At 36.9% G+C, this 20,155-nt stretch overlaps 2 protein-coding genes across 3 annotated transcripts; both read right to left on the reverse strand.

Annotated features, from left to right (window-relative positions):
- Positions 1-223: 223 nt before the first annotated feature.
- PIG-Wa (Phosphatidylinositol glycan anchor biosynthesis class W a) lies at positions 224-11,431 on the reverse strand. 2 transcript variants are annotated; one of them, XM_073970982.1, is made up of 2 exons: positions 9,977-11,431; positions 224-1,106 (listed from the first exon to the last, which is right to left on the reverse strand). In XM_073970982.1, exons 1-2 carry the CDS (start codon positions 10,971-10,973, stop codon positions 445-447), a joined length of 1,659 nt encoding a protein of 552 aa, XP_073827083.1. In that variant the 5' UTR covers positions 10,974-11,431; the 3' UTR covers positions 224-444. The 2 variants fall into 2 exon arrangements, with proteins under 2 accessions (XP_073827083.1, XP_073827084.1); XM_073970983.1 differs by lacking the exon at positions 9,977-11,431 and adding an exon at positions 3,668-4,735.
- A 1,443-nt stretch (positions 11,432-12,874) lies between these two features.
- Eogt (EGF-domain O-GlcNAc transferase) lies at positions 12,875-17,370 on the reverse strand. Its single transcript, XM_073970984.1, has 3 exons — positions 15,411-17,370; positions 15,128-15,342; positions 12,875-13,444 (listed from the first exon to the last, which is right to left on the reverse strand). The coding sequence occupies exons 1-3, from the start codon at positions 16,398-16,400 to the stop codon at positions 13,060-13,062; spliced, it is 1,590 nt and encodes a 529-aa protein (XP_073827085.1). The 5' UTR covers positions 16,401-17,370; the 3' UTR covers positions 12,875-13,059.
- Between the last annotated feature and the right edge of the window lie 2,785 nt (positions 17,371-20,155).

Genomic DNA, 20,155 nt, shown 5'->3' on the forward strand with positions numbered 1-20,155 from the left:
TACCCAATTCTAGTAAAATGCCAATTGCCGCACCTAAATATTTATATATCGAAACCAAATTCTAAAACAAATAAAAATGATTTATGATATGTACATACATATTAAAAAATATAAACGCCAAATAAAGCGCAATTAAAAATAAATATTGTTGACATTGAATTGACAATAATCGAATACCAACAATAATCAACTTATTGTAAAAATGAACAAGAACAAAAACAAGTGTCGTTAACGATTTATTAAAAACAATCACAAACATCATTTATAGACCACAAAATTCGGTCATGTAATCTTATCATAACGATAAACATAAATAAACAAAACTAGGTGGTAGGGAATTTACAAAATCTATTATAGCCTAGTAATAGTCAGAATAGGTGAATCACAATAGGTTGTTTTTTTTATTTTCGGTTCTATTATAATTATGTATTAGGAATTACAAACTTATGCTATTCTTATTTTATAACGATACAATAAACTAACCACCAAACTGGTTAAGAACATATAACCCATTAATATCACCACACTTTCCGTATCGCTACGTTCATCAGTGTTGAGAAAAATATTTACACCACCTGTCAAAACATTTCCCAATAAGAAATATACTAAACCATTATAATTAATGGCTTCTATTATGGTGGGAATTTTGGTATTTGATGCAAATGGCAGCACACTCTTTTCAGATGGTGTTTCCAGTATTGGGTCCTTATTAACCGGCAACAGGGTATCTAATACTATATCAAATACAAATAAATACAGGGCACACATTGTTACAGCTATGGCCAGCATCCATGTAACATAACCTAAATTACAGGTAACTCTAGCAATACCAATTAACATAACACTACCAATAACTATTAGCCATAGGACAACACCAAAGCTGGTTAGATGAATTAATTTTTGTTTGATTTCTTGATAATTTAATATGTCCTTTGATTTGATCCATTGTCCAATGTATTGGGATAGCAAATAGAGAGCTATGAAACCGGGTAATGAACAAATACCCTCACGATTGGCTGCCAAGAAATTTGTCCGCTCCAAATCTGGATCCATTACATAGGAGGAGATGCCACACTGTAAGCCTACCTCGTGAAGGACTAGTATAACTGTAAAGAGAGAGGAAGAAGAAGATAACTTTGTTATTATAGAGCAAACAATAGAGAAGAGATGATAATGTAATTTTGGGCTAGGTCGTATGAGTTACATCAATGGCATAACAAACGTATACGCCACCCACCAATGATCTTCTAAAGGATGACCAAAATATCTTCAATGGGAAGATTAACTGATTTTCTATAGAAAAACTAACTGATATTCTATAGGATTATCTACTGTGGTCTTCTATAGGAATATCAACTTACCTTCTAAGGGAAGATTAATTGATAATTTTCAAGAAGATCAACTGATCTACTATGGGAAGATTAACTGATCTTCTATGAGAAGATAAATTGATCTTCTATTGGACCATCGACTTATCCTCTATGTGAACATCAACTGATCTTCTGTGGGACAATCAACGGTCCATCTTTAGGAAAATCAAATGTTCTTTCACAACGAAATCATCCCATATTTTGTGTGATCTTCTATGAGAAGATCATATGGCCTTTTGTGGTAAGATTAACTGATCCTCTCTAGGAAAGTCAACTGTTTTTCCACAGGAAAATCAACCGATCTTTTATGTGAATATCAACTGATCTACTCTAAGAAGTTCAACTGATCTTTCAAATGATCTTCAATGAGAAGATCAACTAATTTTCTGTGGGAAGATCCGTTGATCTCCTCACAGAAGATCCGGTGATCATCCCACAGAAGTTCCGTTGATCTTCTCACAGAAGATCCGTTGATCTTCTCACAGAAGATCCGTTGATCTTCTCACAGAAGACCCGTTGATATTCTCACCGAAGGTCCCTTGATCTTCCCACAGAGGATCAGTTGACTTCGCATAGAAGATCCGTTCATGTTCCAACAGAAGATCAGTTGAACTTCTCATAGAAGATCAGTTGATCTTCACATAGAAGATAAGTTGGCCTTTCCATAGAAGATCAGTCGATCTTCCCACAGAAGATCGGTTAATTTTCCTGCGGAAGAAAAGTTGACTTTCCTAGAGAAGATCCTTTGATCGTCCCACAGAAGGCCATTTGATCTTCTCATAGAACATCAGATGGGAAGATCATCACAGAAGAGCAATTGATCGACCCATAGAAGATAAGTTGATCTTCCCACAGAAGATCAGTTTATCTTCCCATCGAAAATCTGTTGATCTCTCAAAGAGGATCGTATGATTTTCCAATGGAAGAACATGATCTCACTGAAGATATACTGTGGGAAGATCAACGGATCGTCTTAGAAAAATCAACTGTTCTTCCACAGGAAAAAAAACCGATTTTCTGTGGAAAGATCAACTGATTTTCTATGGGAAAATAAGCTGATCTTTTATGGAAAGATCAAATGATCTATGGATCGATCAACTGATCTTCTATGGGTCAATCAACTGCTCTTCTGTGAGAAGATCACTAATCTTCTGTGGGAAGATCAACTGAATTGCTTTGGGAAGATCAACAGATCTTCTGTGGGAAGATCAACGGATCTTCTGTGTGAATATCTACGGATCCTCTTAAGAAAATCAACTGATCTTCTGTGGGAAAGTCAAATATTTTTTTTTGGGAAGATCAAATAATTTTTTTTGGGAAGATCAAATAATTTTTTTTGGGAAGATCAACGGATCTTCTGTGGGAAGATCAAGTGATCGAAAATCTGTTGATATCCCAAAGAGGATCGTACGATTTTCCAGTGGAAGAACATGATCTCACTGAAGATCTACTGTGGGAAGATCAACTGATCTTTTTAGAAAAATCAACTGTTCTTCCACAGGAAAATAAACCGATTTTCTGTGGAAATATCAACCGATTTTCCATGGAAAATAAGCTGATCTTTTATGGGAAGATGAAATGATCTTCTATAGGTCAATCAACTGATCTTCTATGGGTCGATCAACTGATCTTCTACGAGAAGATCAACCAATCTTCTGTGGGAAGATCAACTGAATTTCTGTGGGAAGATCAACGGATCTTCTGTGGGAAGATCCACTGATTTTTTATGGGAAGATCAACTGATTTTTTACGGAAAAATAAACCAATCTTTTATTGAAGATTAACTGATCTTCTTTAGGAAGATCAACTGATCTTCTGTGGGTATGGGAAGATCAATTTAAATTCTATGGCAAGATCAACTGATCTTCTGCAATTTTCACTTGATCTTCTATTAGAAGATAAACTCATCCTCAATGGAATGATCAACAGAAAAATTATCTGATCTCTTGTGGGAATATCAACTGATCTTCTATGGGAAGATCGACCGACTTTCTCTGGGAAGATTAACAGATTTTCTAGGGGAAGAACTTCTACGGGAAGATCAGCTGCTTTTCTACGGGAAGGTCTACAGATCTTCTATGAGATGTTCAACTGATCTTCTATGATCTTTTATGGGAAGATCAACTGATCTTCTACAGAAAAGTCAACCGATTTGTATATTTTTTTAAATAACGCTGAGGTCTCTCCTTTCAGCAATTTAAAACTTCTTCACGGGATTTCTTTTTTTTTTTTAATGTGACCTTGGAGACCTTTGACTCCGCAATTGAAATGAAATATTCGATTTTCTCTTCACTTACCCAATCCCAATGGCAACAATTGTTTTGTAGATCTTGCCAAGAAGCCCAATAGCGTTGCAAATAATTTCGTAAAACCCAGCGTAAAGAAAGCATTCAGATGTTTGCCATATTCATGTTCATCTTGGCCATAACCAATTAGGGATATAACAACAGTTCTTCCCAATCCCAATATCAGCATACAACCGACAGTAATTAACATTTTACGTAAATCGGTAAAACGCTTAGGCTTGGATGTAACAAGGGCCATGGAGAAAACAAATAGGCCAATCCCAACATCCATGAGACCGGCACCATATGTTCTATGTTTGCGGAGGACACGAGGGAAATTTGTAAAATCCACAGCTAATATACACAAAACGGTAAGCAAATAAACATTTGATCTTAGCAACGTGAAAAGTACCGGCCGTTGTCCAAATTCAAATTCACGTCTTGTCGCTTTTTGTAAACATTTTGTGCGCCACATGATTACGGCCAATACGAGAGAGGCTATTAACAAAATATATTCCACATATTTATTTAGAAAATTTACACTTAAAACCGTTGGCATTGAGATCACTACAAATTCGAGGAAATAAACAAAACACCATGACCACGACGACGATTTACTACTTGGAGCCGAACAACATTTCTGACGTGCAACACGAGCCAATGTTATGGCTATTAACGCCACTAATATTGTACATTGTATTGGCCATAGGCGTTTTAATGTGGCATGCGAATAAATTTCGTATTTGGACATTCGCGTAATGTATTCTTTCACCCGCACCCCAAAATCTACGTTCACCGCATTGAAAATCGTTGACCAGTCTAATTTCAAATGACGGCAGCTGGTAAGTGAACCTGTCGTCATTGTTGTTGTGGCTGACTCTGTAGTAGGTATGTATGCTTCCATTCTGCTTCTTCTGTGATGGTGGATCGATTTATGGGAATATTCGATAAGATTACGCGGGATATCGCTAAACACCATTACACCATTTCCACAATTGAAAGTGGATTAACAAGAGAAAATAATACAGAATTTAATAATAAAAACAAAATGTTGGAATAATTCCTTTCTAGGCCTACTAACCATCAGTCCAACAGGTACATATATTCTGAAGATATGTTGTAATAGGGGAACTGTAGAGGAACAAAAAATCTGCTTCAGTCTTGGTGAAAGCTAGTATTAAAATAGCAGAACAGAATCAGTGTATGACTATACAATGAATCAGTACCAACGACATAGAAATATGTATAAAAATAGGAAAACATTAATTTTCAATAAATTAGGTTAAATTCTGTTGTTACGATATTATAAAAATCTTGCTAGCGTTTATGACTCCTATAGCAATATCTAGTGGACTGGATGGACACTAGGCCGGGGCGATTTGTATGGAAGGAAAAAAGTGTTATCGGGCGCCTGGAGTTTCTGATTCTTGGGATTGTACTGAGCAAAAAAGTCAACTAGACCATATGTCTACGGTGAAAATCGAGCCCCCGGATTTTGACTTGAAGTTTTTTTTCAAGGATTTTTGCATATTTTGGCATATAACAACCAAACCACTGAGATTTTCGATTCAACACAAAGACAACAATTGTAGCCAAGACAATAAGTAAGAACTCTCTAGTACATCGCAAAAGCATTGGAACGCTCCTTCAGGAAGGTGCAAATTTTTCGGAAAATATCGATAAATGACACTGTGCTACAAAATGGGACTCAAAGTCAGTGGATGGAAATTTCTTTTTGGAGATGAAAGTCCTTGGTGAGTGTACTAAGAACCCAAAAGGAAATTTTCACCATAGGTCAAGTTTCCGAGATATTGCGTGATTAATGGTTCAATTTTGGCCCCTTAATATGTGAGAAAATAGCTTTATATCTCTCTAAAGCGTTATTGTAGCTTCATTTTGACATTACATATCTTCAGTCAAATTGGATGGTGAATCTTTTTGTAGAATATTTCATCCCTCTAATTCAATTCCTTTCACGTCCTTTTCGTCCTTTATTTCTTGAACCGTAGTGAAAGTACCACAAGACGAGATTTTACAGCATCCAAATATTCTACAAAAATGTTGTTCAGAAGATTTTAGGTACCGTTCTCATTGATGACCTATCGATATTTCCCCGATTTCATGGTCTTTTTTGACATTTACCTGGTTTTTGTTCAGAAAACTATGCGTTGTTTTTATGCGTATTCGTTATTGGTCTGTGGTGCTTCTGAAATAATAACCATAAATAGCTCTAGTAATGACGGACACGTTAATAACAAATTTGATTGGAGGATAGATCCGGTTACCTAAATTTTTGAACCGGATATTCTGACATTGAAACCGATTTTAAGTAACCGATTGACCGTATATGCATATCATTATAAAGCTAATAAAATGGTGAATCAAATGACAGCAAGGAGCTGATTACAACTTCGTTGTCCTGCCCATGGTATGAGGCTGATAGACTTTGCAGCTGCAAAAACATGGTAGTTAGCAGTACCAGATTTAATCATCTCGATATTCATAAGGGCACCTGGCTGTCTCCAGATCAAAGAACAAGTAATCAAATTGATCATGTTGTGATAGATTGAATGTACGATCGTTCCGAGGCGCAAACATTGATTCGGACCACTACCTTGTTGCAGCAAAGCTCGAACTTTGCAAATAAAGCTCGAACAGACACAACACGAAAGTTAGACATCGGTAAGCTGCAATTACAAACAGATAGCCACAGCATATTCCACTCAACTAGCCCAATTGCTTAATGAGAGCACTCCTTGTTCCGATCACATAACAACACACTGGCAAAATATTGTCCACTCCATGCAAACAGCCGCAAAATCCATACTTGGATACCAGAGACCTCCACCAAGGAATACATGGTATGACCAGGAGTGTCGTGCTGCTACCGAAGAGAAAAATGCGGCATATAGGGGTACTTTACAATCCGTAGCAACGCGTAGCGCACGAGAGAGATATCGTGAGAAAAGGAGAGAGGAGAAACGTTTTTCCGCAGGAAAAAGAGGGAGATGGAAAAGCGGGAGTGTGAAAAAATCCAGATGTACAGAAACCACAATGAAGTCCGAAAATTCTACCAAAGAGTCAAACATCAAACTGATGACTTTGGTACAGGCACATCCTCCTGTAGAGACCAGCAAGGTAATTTGGTAACTGATACAGATAGTGTGCCCAGGATATGGAAAGAACATTTTCCAAAACTGTTGGTATCCAATAGCAGCGAAAACGACGAAGATACCACGGACCCAATCCCAGAAGGTATTGGATGTATACCGCCCATCCAAGATGAGGTAAAGACAGAAATAAATCGCCTGAAAAATAATAAGGCAGCAGGAGCCGTTGGCTTACCAGCCGAGCTGTTCAAAACCGAAGCGACACGCTGATAAGGTGTATTCATCAGCTAGTTAGCACCATCTGGCAGGAAGAACGAGTACCCGACGATTAGAACCTGAGTATCCTGTGGCCCGTCCACAAGAAAGGATATAAGACTGTATGCTCTAACTATAGTGGCATAAGTCTTCTCCCTATTGCCTACCAGATCGTGTCAGGAACGACTAAAGCCTATGGTCAACGAGATAATTGGGCCATACCAATGCGGCTTTAGACCTGGCAAGTCCAACATTGACCAGATATTTACCCTGCGGCAAATCCTGGAGAAGACCCAAGAGATGCAGATCGACACCTACCACCTTTTTGTCCATTATAAAGCCGCCTTCGATAGCCCGCTGCGTTCAAAGGTATTCCAAGCCATGTCTGAATCTGGTATCCCCGCAAAGCTCATCCGGCTTTGTAAAATGACTTTAACTGACACGAGATCCTCAGTTAAAATAGGAAAGAACCTCTTCGAAGAGTTTTTTACCAAAATAGGTTTCAGACAAGGAGACAGCCTTTCGTGTGATCTCTTCAACATCATGCTGGAAAAGGTCAAAGAGAGGCAAACGTCAAAAGAAGTGGCACAATATACACCAATAGCCACATGTTACTTGCTTATGCTGTCGAAGCAGAATCTGCTAAAGTGGGTCTGGCGGTAAACGGTGAAAAGACCAAGTTAGCCCAATCACTACGGTGTTTCCATACGGAACCACTTGTGTTATTTTACTATTTGGAAGAAAAAATCCATATATTGAACATATTTATATTAATTTTAGTATTTTCTAACAGTAAAGCATTACAGCTGTCTATTTGCCTTCTATATTTCGGTCATTCGGGTTCCAATTCTTCCCTAAAAGAAGGATAACGTGAAAAAATATGATTTTTTTCACAAAACCTTCGCAGTGATTGGGTTAATGGTGTCGACGCGCAATGCGTCCATTGAGCTCGGACCAACTGTGGAAGTAGGTTAATATAATTTTTAAGGTAGTAAAAGACTTCGTCTAACTCGGCACCTCCGTAAACACAATAAACGTCATTAATTGTGAAATAAAAAGAAGAATTGTATTGGCCAGCAGATGCTGCTATGGTTTAAGTAAGCAGTTTAAAAACAAAGCCACATCTCGTCAAACAAAAATAACGCTCTACAAAACACTGATACTACCCGTGCTGATGTAGCCTGGGTACTTGCGCAAGCAGATAAGGCAGTGCTTGGCGTGTTCGAGAGAAAAATTCTTCGAAAGATCTACGGACCAATCTGCGTTGACGGTGAATATTGACGTCGTATGAACCACGAGCTGTATGGCGCTATTATTTCATTGGTCATATGCTTTGGTAGTTCGCACAATATCCGAGACGCTACCTTATATGCAATGGAGTGCAGACTTATGTCCCTATAGTTTGAGCTCCTTTCTTGTGGATGAGAGCCATGATGACATAAACGTCGTGTACGCGTTCTTCCTGCCAGATTGTGCTAACTAACTGATGCATACACCTCATCGGCGTGTCGCCTCCGGTTTTGAAAAGCCCAGCTGCCTGGCTAGTAAGCCATCGACTCCTGTTGCCTTATTATTCTTCAGTACACATTCAATATCATCTACTGTTTGGAAGAATATTCATTACTTCCCTGAGCACACTATCTGCATTAATTACCAAATTACCTTGCTGATTGATCCCCCTACAGGAGATATGGCTGTACCAAAGCCATAAGTTTAAGAAATTGTACATGACTGAAAAACTCAGAAATGTCCCCAACATTACGCTGAGGGGTTTTTCCACCGCTGAAAAATTTAATTTTGTCTGGCTTGGTTATCAAACCCTAAAAGTTATCCACCATTGTTATGAAAGAATTTCCCCTCATGCTTTTCAGTGTGTTCAGAATAGTTTTATCAAAATGCATGGTGTCGAAAAATTCAATTGGAAATGGTGTACTTTTCTGCTACCCCACCACAACTACCTTCTAATTTATGGCTTTCAAGGCACAGATACGTCAAAATTTTCAAATAGTGCAAATATGCCACTAGATAGCTGTCCAATCAAAAAACAAAACTTATCAAATAATATCTGACATAGTTAACGATATCGCTCGCAAGTTAGGATGATTATAATAATAACAATACCCAGAAGAGTAAAGCAAATAAATTTTAATTTATTCGTATTTTAACGGACCATATGTGCTTGGTTTTATAGTTTACTTTAATTTGCATTCGTGATCGATTTTAATATGAACATGAGGAAAAGTTCAGAAAGTCATCAAATTATAAGAAGAATCCAAATAAAAATAGCGACAATTAGCCGGGCAGAATTTGCAAAGAAAATTCCTTCAGGATACGACACTTTGCGTGACGCTTTCGTTTCGTGTGACACTTGCAAAATCACAATTTGTAGTGGTACCTCCTTGACAGGAAGATGTTTCCCTCTCAGTGTGCTCGACAAATTTTGGTTTTGAAAAAACACATCCTATTCTATGGGAAAACCTATTGGTCTTATGGTTCATTTAACGTTTGCTGGGGTAAACAATATTGGGGAGGTTCGTTCTATATTTTCGATATTTTTAAAGTAAGGTGTTTCCTTGTAGGGTAGGTTGGATGGATTTGTCCCACCCGGGGTTAAAGACCAAATAGGGACCAATATACTAAGATGCCAAAATACCATACTAACTTAAAGGAATGTTAAAGCAGATGCCCATCCATTCCCTAAGTCATCCATTCTAATTTATTACACAAAACAAAAAGTAGCCATTTAAAAATATATCACCTAATCATAATTTCGCTACTCCCTATCTTACTATTAATGTACAAATATCAAAGTTTCTAACTAATATAAATCATGGTCAATCAACTTATAGAAAACATGTTCGTAATCAATTGAATTGATTGTTCTTATCAAACATCTCTAAAAATGATCGCAAAACTTAATTTTAGAAATAGGCATTTGTTTCTATTTTTTACTTACCCACACCCATTGGTAACAGATGTTTATCATTTCTGGCCATAAATCCCAACAACGTTGCAAACAATTTTGTTAAGCCCAATGTAAAGAATGCATTTAAATGCATACCATATTCATGTTCATCCTGATGATAATCAATGCTCGTAATGACAATAGTACGCGCCAAACCCAGCACTAACATGCAGGCGACAGTGAAGAACATTTTCCGTAAATCCATTAAACGCTTTGATCTTGGCGAGACTAAGGCCATGGAGAAAACAAACAGTCCAATACCAACATCCATAAGCCCAACACCATATCGTCTAGTTTTACGAAATTTCTTTGGAAAACTTTCAAAATCAATGGCCAATATACACAATGCAGTCAAGAGGCTTATGGTGGATCGCAGCAGGGTGAAAGTGATGGGTCGTCGACCAAATTCATACAATCTTTCCTTGGCCCTTTCTGTACACCTCGATTGCCATACAATTGCAATCACAACAATTATGGCTATTGCCAAAATATGTTCAACCCATTTGTTTAGAATGTTTACACTTACAATAGCTGGCAATGAGATCACTATGAATTCTAATATATACACTTTGAACCATGCTGATATACCGCCACCACCTCCTCCGCCATTAATATGATGCCTTGCCACTAATGTATGACGTACCACCACACGAGCCAGAACGATGGCTATTAACGTAACAATAATAGTACTTTGTATGTGCCATATTCGTACTAGGGTTTCTTCCGAGTGCTTTTCGTAAATATCCATTCGATGGGATGTATCGTTTTGTTCATTGCCCACCATTGTAGATGTTGGCCCACCACAAACTGATTGCATTGATTGCTGCTGCTGATCATGAAAACGACGACATGCCAATAATTCTTGGGCCAATGATAGACAATCATAGGCTGTTGCCTCAGCATTGCAATAGTGCTCATCATGGCTCTGACAGTTGTAGTATTTATTTCCACAATCGTTTGTGGGGTCTAATGAAGTATTTTCCTTCATGATAAGATTAGGACCACTTGTGGAATGGTGTGGAGTAGTAGTTTATCTTAAGTGTTTTTCCGTTCCGGTAAATGCAATTATTAGTATTATTATAAGTGTATTTCTAATTGCTGATAACTGGACAAGCAATGGGGAATGCTGCAACAATATTTAGTGACGTTTAGTTATTGTAAAGTTGAATTACACTTCCATTCCTCTCCTCCCAAGGAATGACAACAAAACAAGTGGATAAGACAACTAGCAAACTTCTGCAGTAAACGTTGTTTGGATTTGTTTGCTTTTTGCACTTTCTGGCGTTTGTTGTTTGGTTATACTCCATTAATGATTCCAATCATTTTCAGGGAATGAAACTGAAGGATGTGTGACTGTTGACCGTTGACCGTCCAATTAACCGGTATGAAGAAAGAAAAACATAGCGAATAAAACAAAACATTCCAGGGATCAATAGATTGAAATATAAACGTCTCCAGGGCTTTAGAAATCGAAAAACGAATTCTCCAGGGATTTATAGGTGGGAAAAACGAACATATACAGGGTTTTAAAAGTACGAAAATTGTCAAGCAAATGCAATCAGATGTTTTCGGTCTGGGCTGTGTTCAATTGACACTGTACGGTCGAAGAGAGAGATAAATTGTGAAGTATTGCCAGATTTCTGAAGAAAAGTTTTATTCAAAGAAAATGTAAAATTTCAATTAAAAATGTAGTAATTATTCTTATTATTCTTGAAGGGGAGAAACTGTTTATAAAAACAAGTTGAGTTTACCAACTATGGGAACAAAATTGTCTTTAAAACTGTTAATATTTCTTAAATAGCCGGCCTTCGGACGGGGATTTAAGACTTTCTCCTATGGACAGGAGCCTATCTCGGGCACGGGAACTCAATTTTCTTTTAAATTAACATTTTTCTCTAAGTAGCCGGCCTTTAACAGGGGAATTTTCGCAACTTCGGAGGCCCATATCTCGGGAAGTATATACTTCCGCAACAAATGTTGTATATATTTGTGAGATCTATGTATATGCGAAAAGACATTTCACTCCGATCCGAGCTTAGTTGGTAAACTCAACTTATATATGTTCTCCAATAGGTCTTATAATGATATAACCGATGCCATTGTATTAACCAAGTCAATTTGCTATAGCTCTGTTCCTTTACGTTCAAGAATCTTCAAGTTTTACCACTTTTTACTCGAAAAGCGTTTCTTTACTGCAACCACCATACAATTCATATGGGAGCAGGAACAGACCATATGTCAGTTCATTGCTGTTTTTACACAAGACCATTATAAACTTCTTAATGAAGATTACGAGGTGAGTACGTAAGTAGATATTAGAAACTCTTAGTATTCGTATAAAAGATGGGTGATTTTTTAGATTTTGGATAACAAGGGACATACATAAAAGAGCACATTTATATTCCAAAAATTATCAGGCATGTCACAGAAAACGTATTTAGCTTCTTCAGAAAACGAAAGACGAAGAATTTTTCGGAATGAAACCACTTTTGATTTTGCAAAAGGAATTGTATTTTTATTTGTTTTTAAATTTGCCACTTTAAAACACTTAGAAATAATAAATGGGGTTTGGCGGTTCATAGCAGGAAAAGTAAACATTTGGTTTGGTGCTACGCACTGTCTTGAGTTGTTCAATCAAACACAACATAACTTAGCCTTTGTGGTTGCAATATTTGCTGCACTTTATATCTTAAAATTCACAAATTTCCCACATTTAAATAATTTGCCTGTTCGATAACTTCGCAAGTAAAAAGTATTTGCAAGATCTTGCAAGTACTTCTCACTTCACTTTTATTGAACAAGTTTGTTATCGAACAGCATTTTGTAAAAGTTTGTACAAACTTTTGAGTTATCGTACAGACCTTATATCAAATAAACAATTATAAATTATTTTGGTTATATAAAATACTTTGTCTTTTTAAATTTTATTTTAAATAAAATTCTAACTTACAAATACCACACACGCGCACACAGAAAAAACTTAAGTACAATAATCTCATCAACAGTATTTATACATATGTATAATAAGAATTTATATATAAATGTGAGTACTAAATAAAAACCATAACCACACTTTATAGCTCATCTTTCGTCATTAAAGCCTCTTGTTTATATTTTTGGAAATCTTCATGATTTCGTACATGCACAGCTGCCTTATCCACCAAACGTGCAAATTCTGGCACATCAAAGGCATAATTTGTAAATTTAGCATGAGCTCCGCCCTCTGGATGATGACCTTCATCTTCGGGATATACTAGTTCTCGTTGCTCCCATGTTATATAATTGACACCCCGTAATCTTGCCAAATCTTTATAACAATTTGGATCTTCACAATTGTACAATTCAAAGAGGGTTGCCCATTCGGGTAGGAAAAGTAAATGTGTTAAACCGGCACCATGCATACCGATGAGAATGTCAGTATTGCGTGTGACTTCCAGCTGTTGAAGGAATGTTAGTTCTCTGAAAAGAGTACAAAAGAAAAAAACATTAGACAATAAACAACATACGAAACAAGTCAAGTTAAAAGGGCTACGAGAAAAAAGTGCAACGAAAATTCCAGAAGACCAATAGGTCTTCTCATAGAAAACCAAGAGATCTTCTGCTACAAGACCAACAGGTATTTTCATAGATCATCAAGTTGTCTTATATATCCCTAAAAGGTCTTCTCATGTCTTTTAATAGAAAGCCAATAGAAGACCATCATGTCGTCGCCAACAGGTTTTAATAAAAGTCCAACATGTCTTCTCATGGAAGGCCAACCGATCTTATCATCGTAAGACCTGTTGGTCTTGTTGGAAACAGAGATCTTCTGCTGGAAATCAAACAGATATTCGTAGATCATAAGTCGTCTTATAGACGACTAACTAGTCTTCTCATAGAAAACCGACAGGACAGACCATTATGTGCTCTCAAGATACAATAATCTTTGACAAGTCATCTAATATAAGATCACAGGCCATCTACTATAAGGCCAACAGGTTCTAATAGAAGGCCAACATGTCTTCTCATGGTAAAACCTGTTGGCCTGCCTTGAGATCAGTTGGCGATATAAAACCAACAGGTATTTTCATAGAAGACCATAAATTCGTATCATAGGTGGCAATATGTCTTCAAATATATAGGGTGTTTTTTTTTACTTGATAGAACTTTAAATTGTAAAAAGTAACACAAAAAATTAAATTTTGATGAAACTTTTTTTTTTATTTGTTTCAGTATACTCTGACAAATCATCATGAATAGACTCACGCTTGAACAACGCTACGAAATTATCCAAATTTACTTTGAAAATCAGTCGTCGATTCGCGCAACTTTAGACGACTTCGTCATTTGTATGGCGTTCAGCGATGACATTTTTGGCTTAACGGGTTTGTTAATAAGCAAAATTACCGCATATGGAGTGAGACCAATCCACAAGAGACCCTACAGACTCCATTACATCCAGAAAAATGCACCGTATGGTGCGGTTTTCACGCTGGTGGCATCATCGGACCTTATTTCTTCAAAAATGAGGCCGGAGCTCGCGTTACGGTCAATGGAGATCGTTACCGCACCATGATCAATGATTTTTTGTTTGAAAATATGGATGACATTGATCCGGAAGAGATGTGGTTTCAACAGGCTGGCGCTACGTGCCATACGGCGAACGCAACCATCGACTTATTGAAATCAAAATTTGGCGATAAGTTGATTTCGAGAAGTGGACCTGTCAATTGGCCTCCAAGGTCGTGCGATTTGACACCTCTCGATTATTTCCTGTGGGGCTACGTGAAGTCACTGGTTTATGCTGATAAACCAGCAACAATTGATGCCTTGGAGGACAGCATTGTTCGTGTTATTCGTGACATACGGCCAGCAGTGCTCGAAAAAGTGGCCAAAAATTGGACGTCCAGAATGCACTTCGTCAAGAACAGCCGCGGTGCCCATATGCCCGAAATCATTTTCAAATGTTAATGTCACGTATTGATCTTTCGAATAAAAAAAATTTTGATTACAATTTAATTTTTTGTGTTATTTTTTACAATTTCAAGTTCTATCGGGCTTAAAAAAACCCCTTTAGTACCAACGTATCATTATTTTCTAAATATTAAGACCAATTGTTTTATCGACTTTTTCCGAAAATCGGTACCAGCATCATCAACTCACCTTTCATAGGAAATTTTGCGAATTTCATATTCACTATTTTTTCCGATTTCTTGCAATAATTCGTCTTCATTTTTGACACGCCTATACTTTGTACGCCTTGACAAAAATGTTATGCGTATTTTATCACTTTTCGGCGGTTCAAATGGTACCTTCAAACGATGAAGAATAAATTCGGAAAATGCTCTAAATAGGCCACTCTTTTCACAGCCTTGTATCTAAAAAGACAAAAAATTTGAGAAAAATCAATATCATTCAAATAAAATCGTTTTCATATCACACTTACTATGGGTGTATTATAGTACAAGCCAAATATCATCCGTGGTAGCAGCGGGAACACAACATTTCTAAAACATACACGTTTACCCTTCACCTGATCCAATGTCCAAACTGGATTTGTACTAAATGCTTTAAATGTCTCCCTAAATGGTGAATCATATGGATAGGTTTCCCATACAATCACTTGGGTGTTTCTATCGAACACTGAACTATGTGTTTGATTTACAAACAGAGTAGCATACAAATTGAAGAAATCACAAAAATGATGATACATATTGTAGGTGGCATCGATTTTCATTAGAAATGTGGGCGTATTTATGAACATATCACATTGGTCGTTGCTTTCACTAATTGGTTCTTTGGCTTCGATGAAATTTCGTAATTCTGGTGACCATGATTGCAGTGCACCCATGTGATCTAGTTGGGATTTAAGTCTGGTTTCATTCAAACGACAATAGCCTTGTATCTGGCCTTCCTTTAACACATCCATGTGATAACGTATACGTTCATGCCGCTTGGACAAATCACGAAAATCCAACATGAGATAACGTCCACGACAAAATCTCATGTACTCAGTACATTCCAACGAGGAGTCGGTTATAAGTTTTGGTTCACACATCAATTTCATTTCCTTAATTTGATGTTTAATATAGCCAAAATCAGCCTGTTCATAGAATGTCTCTACCTGAGACTCTTTGTTTCGCACCCATCCCGTATGTGAGCCGGGACAAATGGGTGTTTGAAAACGATTTTCTTTTGTACAATCCGGTTCATGACCCCAACAACCTTTATTGTCTTTTTGTACTATTTTCTGCAGCAGTTCCGTTTTGTTTTGATACTGTTGCTTTACTTTATCGAACGTGTTGATGTAGCGCTTTAAATGCTCCAATGGTAAGTCCGGTAGAGATAGGCTTTGCTCTATATCACACTCGCACAAACAAAGCGGCCACAAAACAATACCCACTGCCGTTATGCTGAGTAATAGAAATTTCTCCATTGTTCATATAAAGGCCAAGAGGTGTTTCTGTTTTTTAATTGCAGATTTCTCCAATTTGGAATAGAATTTCTTTTTCTTGTATTCCATATACCACAAGCGCAACACCACCTTAAGCAGACAACAATAGGTAATGTGGTTTTCTGAGAAATGTTTAACACTACTCACATTCCCAGTTGCCGCTTATTTTTGTTTTTTTTTTTCGTAAGCCACACCGCACCACCACAACTACTCTACTAACTTGGCCTTGGAATGGTTGCACGATGTAGTCTGGGAGCAAACAAAGTTTATCGTATAACAAAAGATACCTTCACCGAGCAGCTGCGCTAGGTGGAGGTTATTTTATTTTGACGATGACCTCACACTTGAATTTTCAGATTTCAATAGTCTTGGTTTACTCTCCGTTGATGCTATTCTGTAATTATTATTTGTTTACACAATGCTCTGCTCGACCAAATTATGAATATTTAAGGTACCGGCTTTTTACACATTAGCGTTGTAGTCAATCAATCAAAGTATAGTTAGCTTCTTCTACTTCCAACAAGCGCTGCTGTTAGCCGTTCTTGCTTGTTATGATGATGCGCTTAACAATATTCCACCAACCTCCACTGACTGATAGCGTTTGTGTGCCGTACAAAAAAATCTGGTTTTTCATCTGTTCTGCTGGCTGATGGTGATGATAATGGTGGTAGTGTCTTGCTGCTTTAAATATTTCATTTTGTATTGTTTGGGGTTTTTGCTCATTCCCTTCTTGTTTAAGCCGTACCTGTTGCTATTGTTGTTTTTGGAAAGATACTTTTGCCATTTGCTTGGTGTTTAATGGGTTTTAATGGCAGTTTTTATATGCTTCAGGTTAGTAATTTGTTTATGTGTTTTGTAGAGGAGCGCGGTCTCCTCTCTGCAGCCTTTCATTTTTGTTTATTATTGAGAGGCTTGGTTGTTTGTTATTTCTTTTCTCTATGAAGGTAGTGTTGTGTAGTTCGTGATTGAAGCAATTCAAATGAACGATTCATTGAGAAAAGCCAAATAATATGCTAAAATAACGGTGTTTTCTATTATGTTTTTCAAAATAGTCAGGCTTACAGCGTGTTTTTGTAAAAAGTTTTTGCCCATTCGTTCGTCGATTTCATGAACGAAGACACAATTTGGTTTTCATAGCGGTTGACGTTTGTATTCGTGTGACAAACAAATGAAAGCTTTTTATTTTCGTAATTTTTTTGGTTTTCGTAACAAAATCAGACGAACGAATACGTCAAAAATAAACGAATGGAAAAGACCCATCGTTTTGAATGAAAATTAAATAATTTGAGTAATAAATGGCACAAAACACACGAAAACTGGAAGGGAATGCAATTTTATTTATTTCCATAGAAGCACGCGCGTATATGTTCATCCGTTTCTTCATATTACAATTATTTTTGGACAAATTTGATTACATTTTTTTCTTATTTTTTGTTTGTCATCTGTTTATCGGGGTTGCCATCAAGTAACACATTTTATGTGCAGATGCCTATGCAAAATTCACAAAATAAGTATCATGGAAACCCTGAAATATAAAAGCTTTTATGAAATAGACGAAAGCTTTCAGATAAAAACGAATGGTTCGTAAAATTTTACAAGAACCAAATTTTGAACGTATACGTTTTAGTACGAACGGTTCGTGTGACAGGCAAGCATTTTTACAAAAACACCCTGTTAATCCCATAGTCGTTGCATGGTACAAGTATAAAGGTAGTTTCATGCTAACAGGGTGTTTTTGTAAAAATGCTTGCCTGTCACACGAACCGTTCGTACTAAAACGTATACGTTCAAAATTTGGTTCTTGTAAAATTTTACGAACCATTCGTTTTTATCTGAAAGCTTTCGTCTATTTCATAAAAGCTTTTATATTTCAGGGTTTCCATGATACTTATTTTGTGAATTTTGCATAGGCATCTGCACATAAAATGTGTTACTTGATGGCAACCCCGATAAACAGATGACAAACAAAAAATAAGAAAAAAATGTAATCAAATTTGTCCAAAAATAATTGTAATATGAAGAAACGGATGAACATATACGCGCGTGCTTCTATGGAAATAAATAAAATTGCATTCCCTTCCAGTTTTCGTGTGTTTTGTGCCATTTATTACTCAAATTATTTAATTTTCATTCAAAACGATGGGTCTTTTCCATTCGTTTATTTTTGACGTATTCGTTCGTCTGATTTTGTTACGAAAACCAAAAAAATTACGAAAATAAAAAGCTTTCATTTGTTTGTCACACGAATACAAACGTCAACCGCTATGAAAACCAAATTGTGTCTTCGTTCATGAAATCGACGAACGAATGGGCAAAAACTTTTTACAAAAACACGCTGTAAGTCCCAATTTACATTAGGCGAGTTTACTTGCGGCAATTGTCAGTTTGTAGGTGAGAGAGGGTGCTGAGAGGCAAAGGGTTACCATGTGCCTCACCTCTCTCTCCTACAAAATGACAATTGCCGCAAGTAAACTCGCCCAATGTAAATTGGGACTATCAACTGATTTAAATTTTTTTCAAATTTTGAATTTGAAGTACGTTCATTGTCATTCTGAATTTGACACAGTACGTATGTATGTGTGTTTGTCAAGTGCCAGTCTTTTAATATTGATTTGTTTTTATAAACTGAAATGAAAAATTTTTGTTTAAACATTATGTTTTCCTGGTCTTCAAAATGTGCAAACGGGAACTAGGTATTTTAAAGAGGCTGTTATTGGTGTAACCTTCACTGATCTGCTGTTGGAGGAACTATGTACATTTGAAGAAATCCCTCATTGATGTTGGTCATGGTTTTCACCCAACCAGCATGCAAAGATTCGGACAAACATCAATCTGTTTTGGGAATTCTGGCTGAGTTATGACGGACTAAACCTCAAGAAATTGTCATTCACCACGAAAAGAAATTTGGCGAATGCACAGACCGGCAAAAGTGGTAAGGAATGCAAGCCGTTTACAGCAGTTCCATTGTTGCCAACGAGAATTTCGGAGTAGAAACCCAAGCCTTGGATGACATCAAGGAAGCTGTGTTTCTTTTAATAGTGTGTAACTAAACCATATCTGTGATAAATTTAACAGAAGTGAAACATCATTTGTTATGTTTAAAACCTTTTATTATTAAAAAAGTAACTAAAATTAACAATATCTGTTCATCTGTGTGTAGACTCAATTCTTCCTGGACTGGTTGCGTCCATAAATTGGGGGCGGTCCCAATCCACATGTAGGCCATGTCTATTGAGGCTGCATAGTGCGGATTATAACTGTCTGGGCAGTTGGCGTTCGTCTGCTGCGATTGATGGAGGCGGGGGTAGTCTGTTCTATAGATAGTGACAGTGATGCTTAAGGAGGTAACACACAGGCAGTTACTGCATCGACAACATCTTGTTTTGTTTATGTACTGGTGAAATCTTGGTCTCCTTAACAAGATGGTCCACTGGTATCATTGCAGTCGGAGCTGCATTCTGGCAGGTTTGAATATTCTTCGATTGCGTAACGCTGTTCTAAAATTAATGTCATCAATGACTTTAGCAAAGGCACTCATTTTTGGTAAATACCTTTGGTATTGTTGCCTGCAGATTTCGTTGTTCCATAGTATCTATAATGGCGGGATATTGAAATTCGGTGGTGTCAAAAGTGGATTTTATAAGGGAGCCTTACCAGCCAGCGGATTTACTAAAATTTTCAATGAATTTTTTTGAAGAACGAAAATATAATCGGAAACAAATGTAGTTTGTTTTTAT

The sequence above is a fragment of the Musca autumnalis genome, unplaced genomic scaffold, assembly GCF_047663935.1.
Source record: "Musca autumnalis isolate F117 unplaced genomic scaffold, ASM4766393v1 scaffold_2, whole genome shotgun sequence".
NCBI lineage: Eukaryota > Metazoa > Arthropoda > Insecta > Diptera > Muscidae > Musca > Musca autumnalis.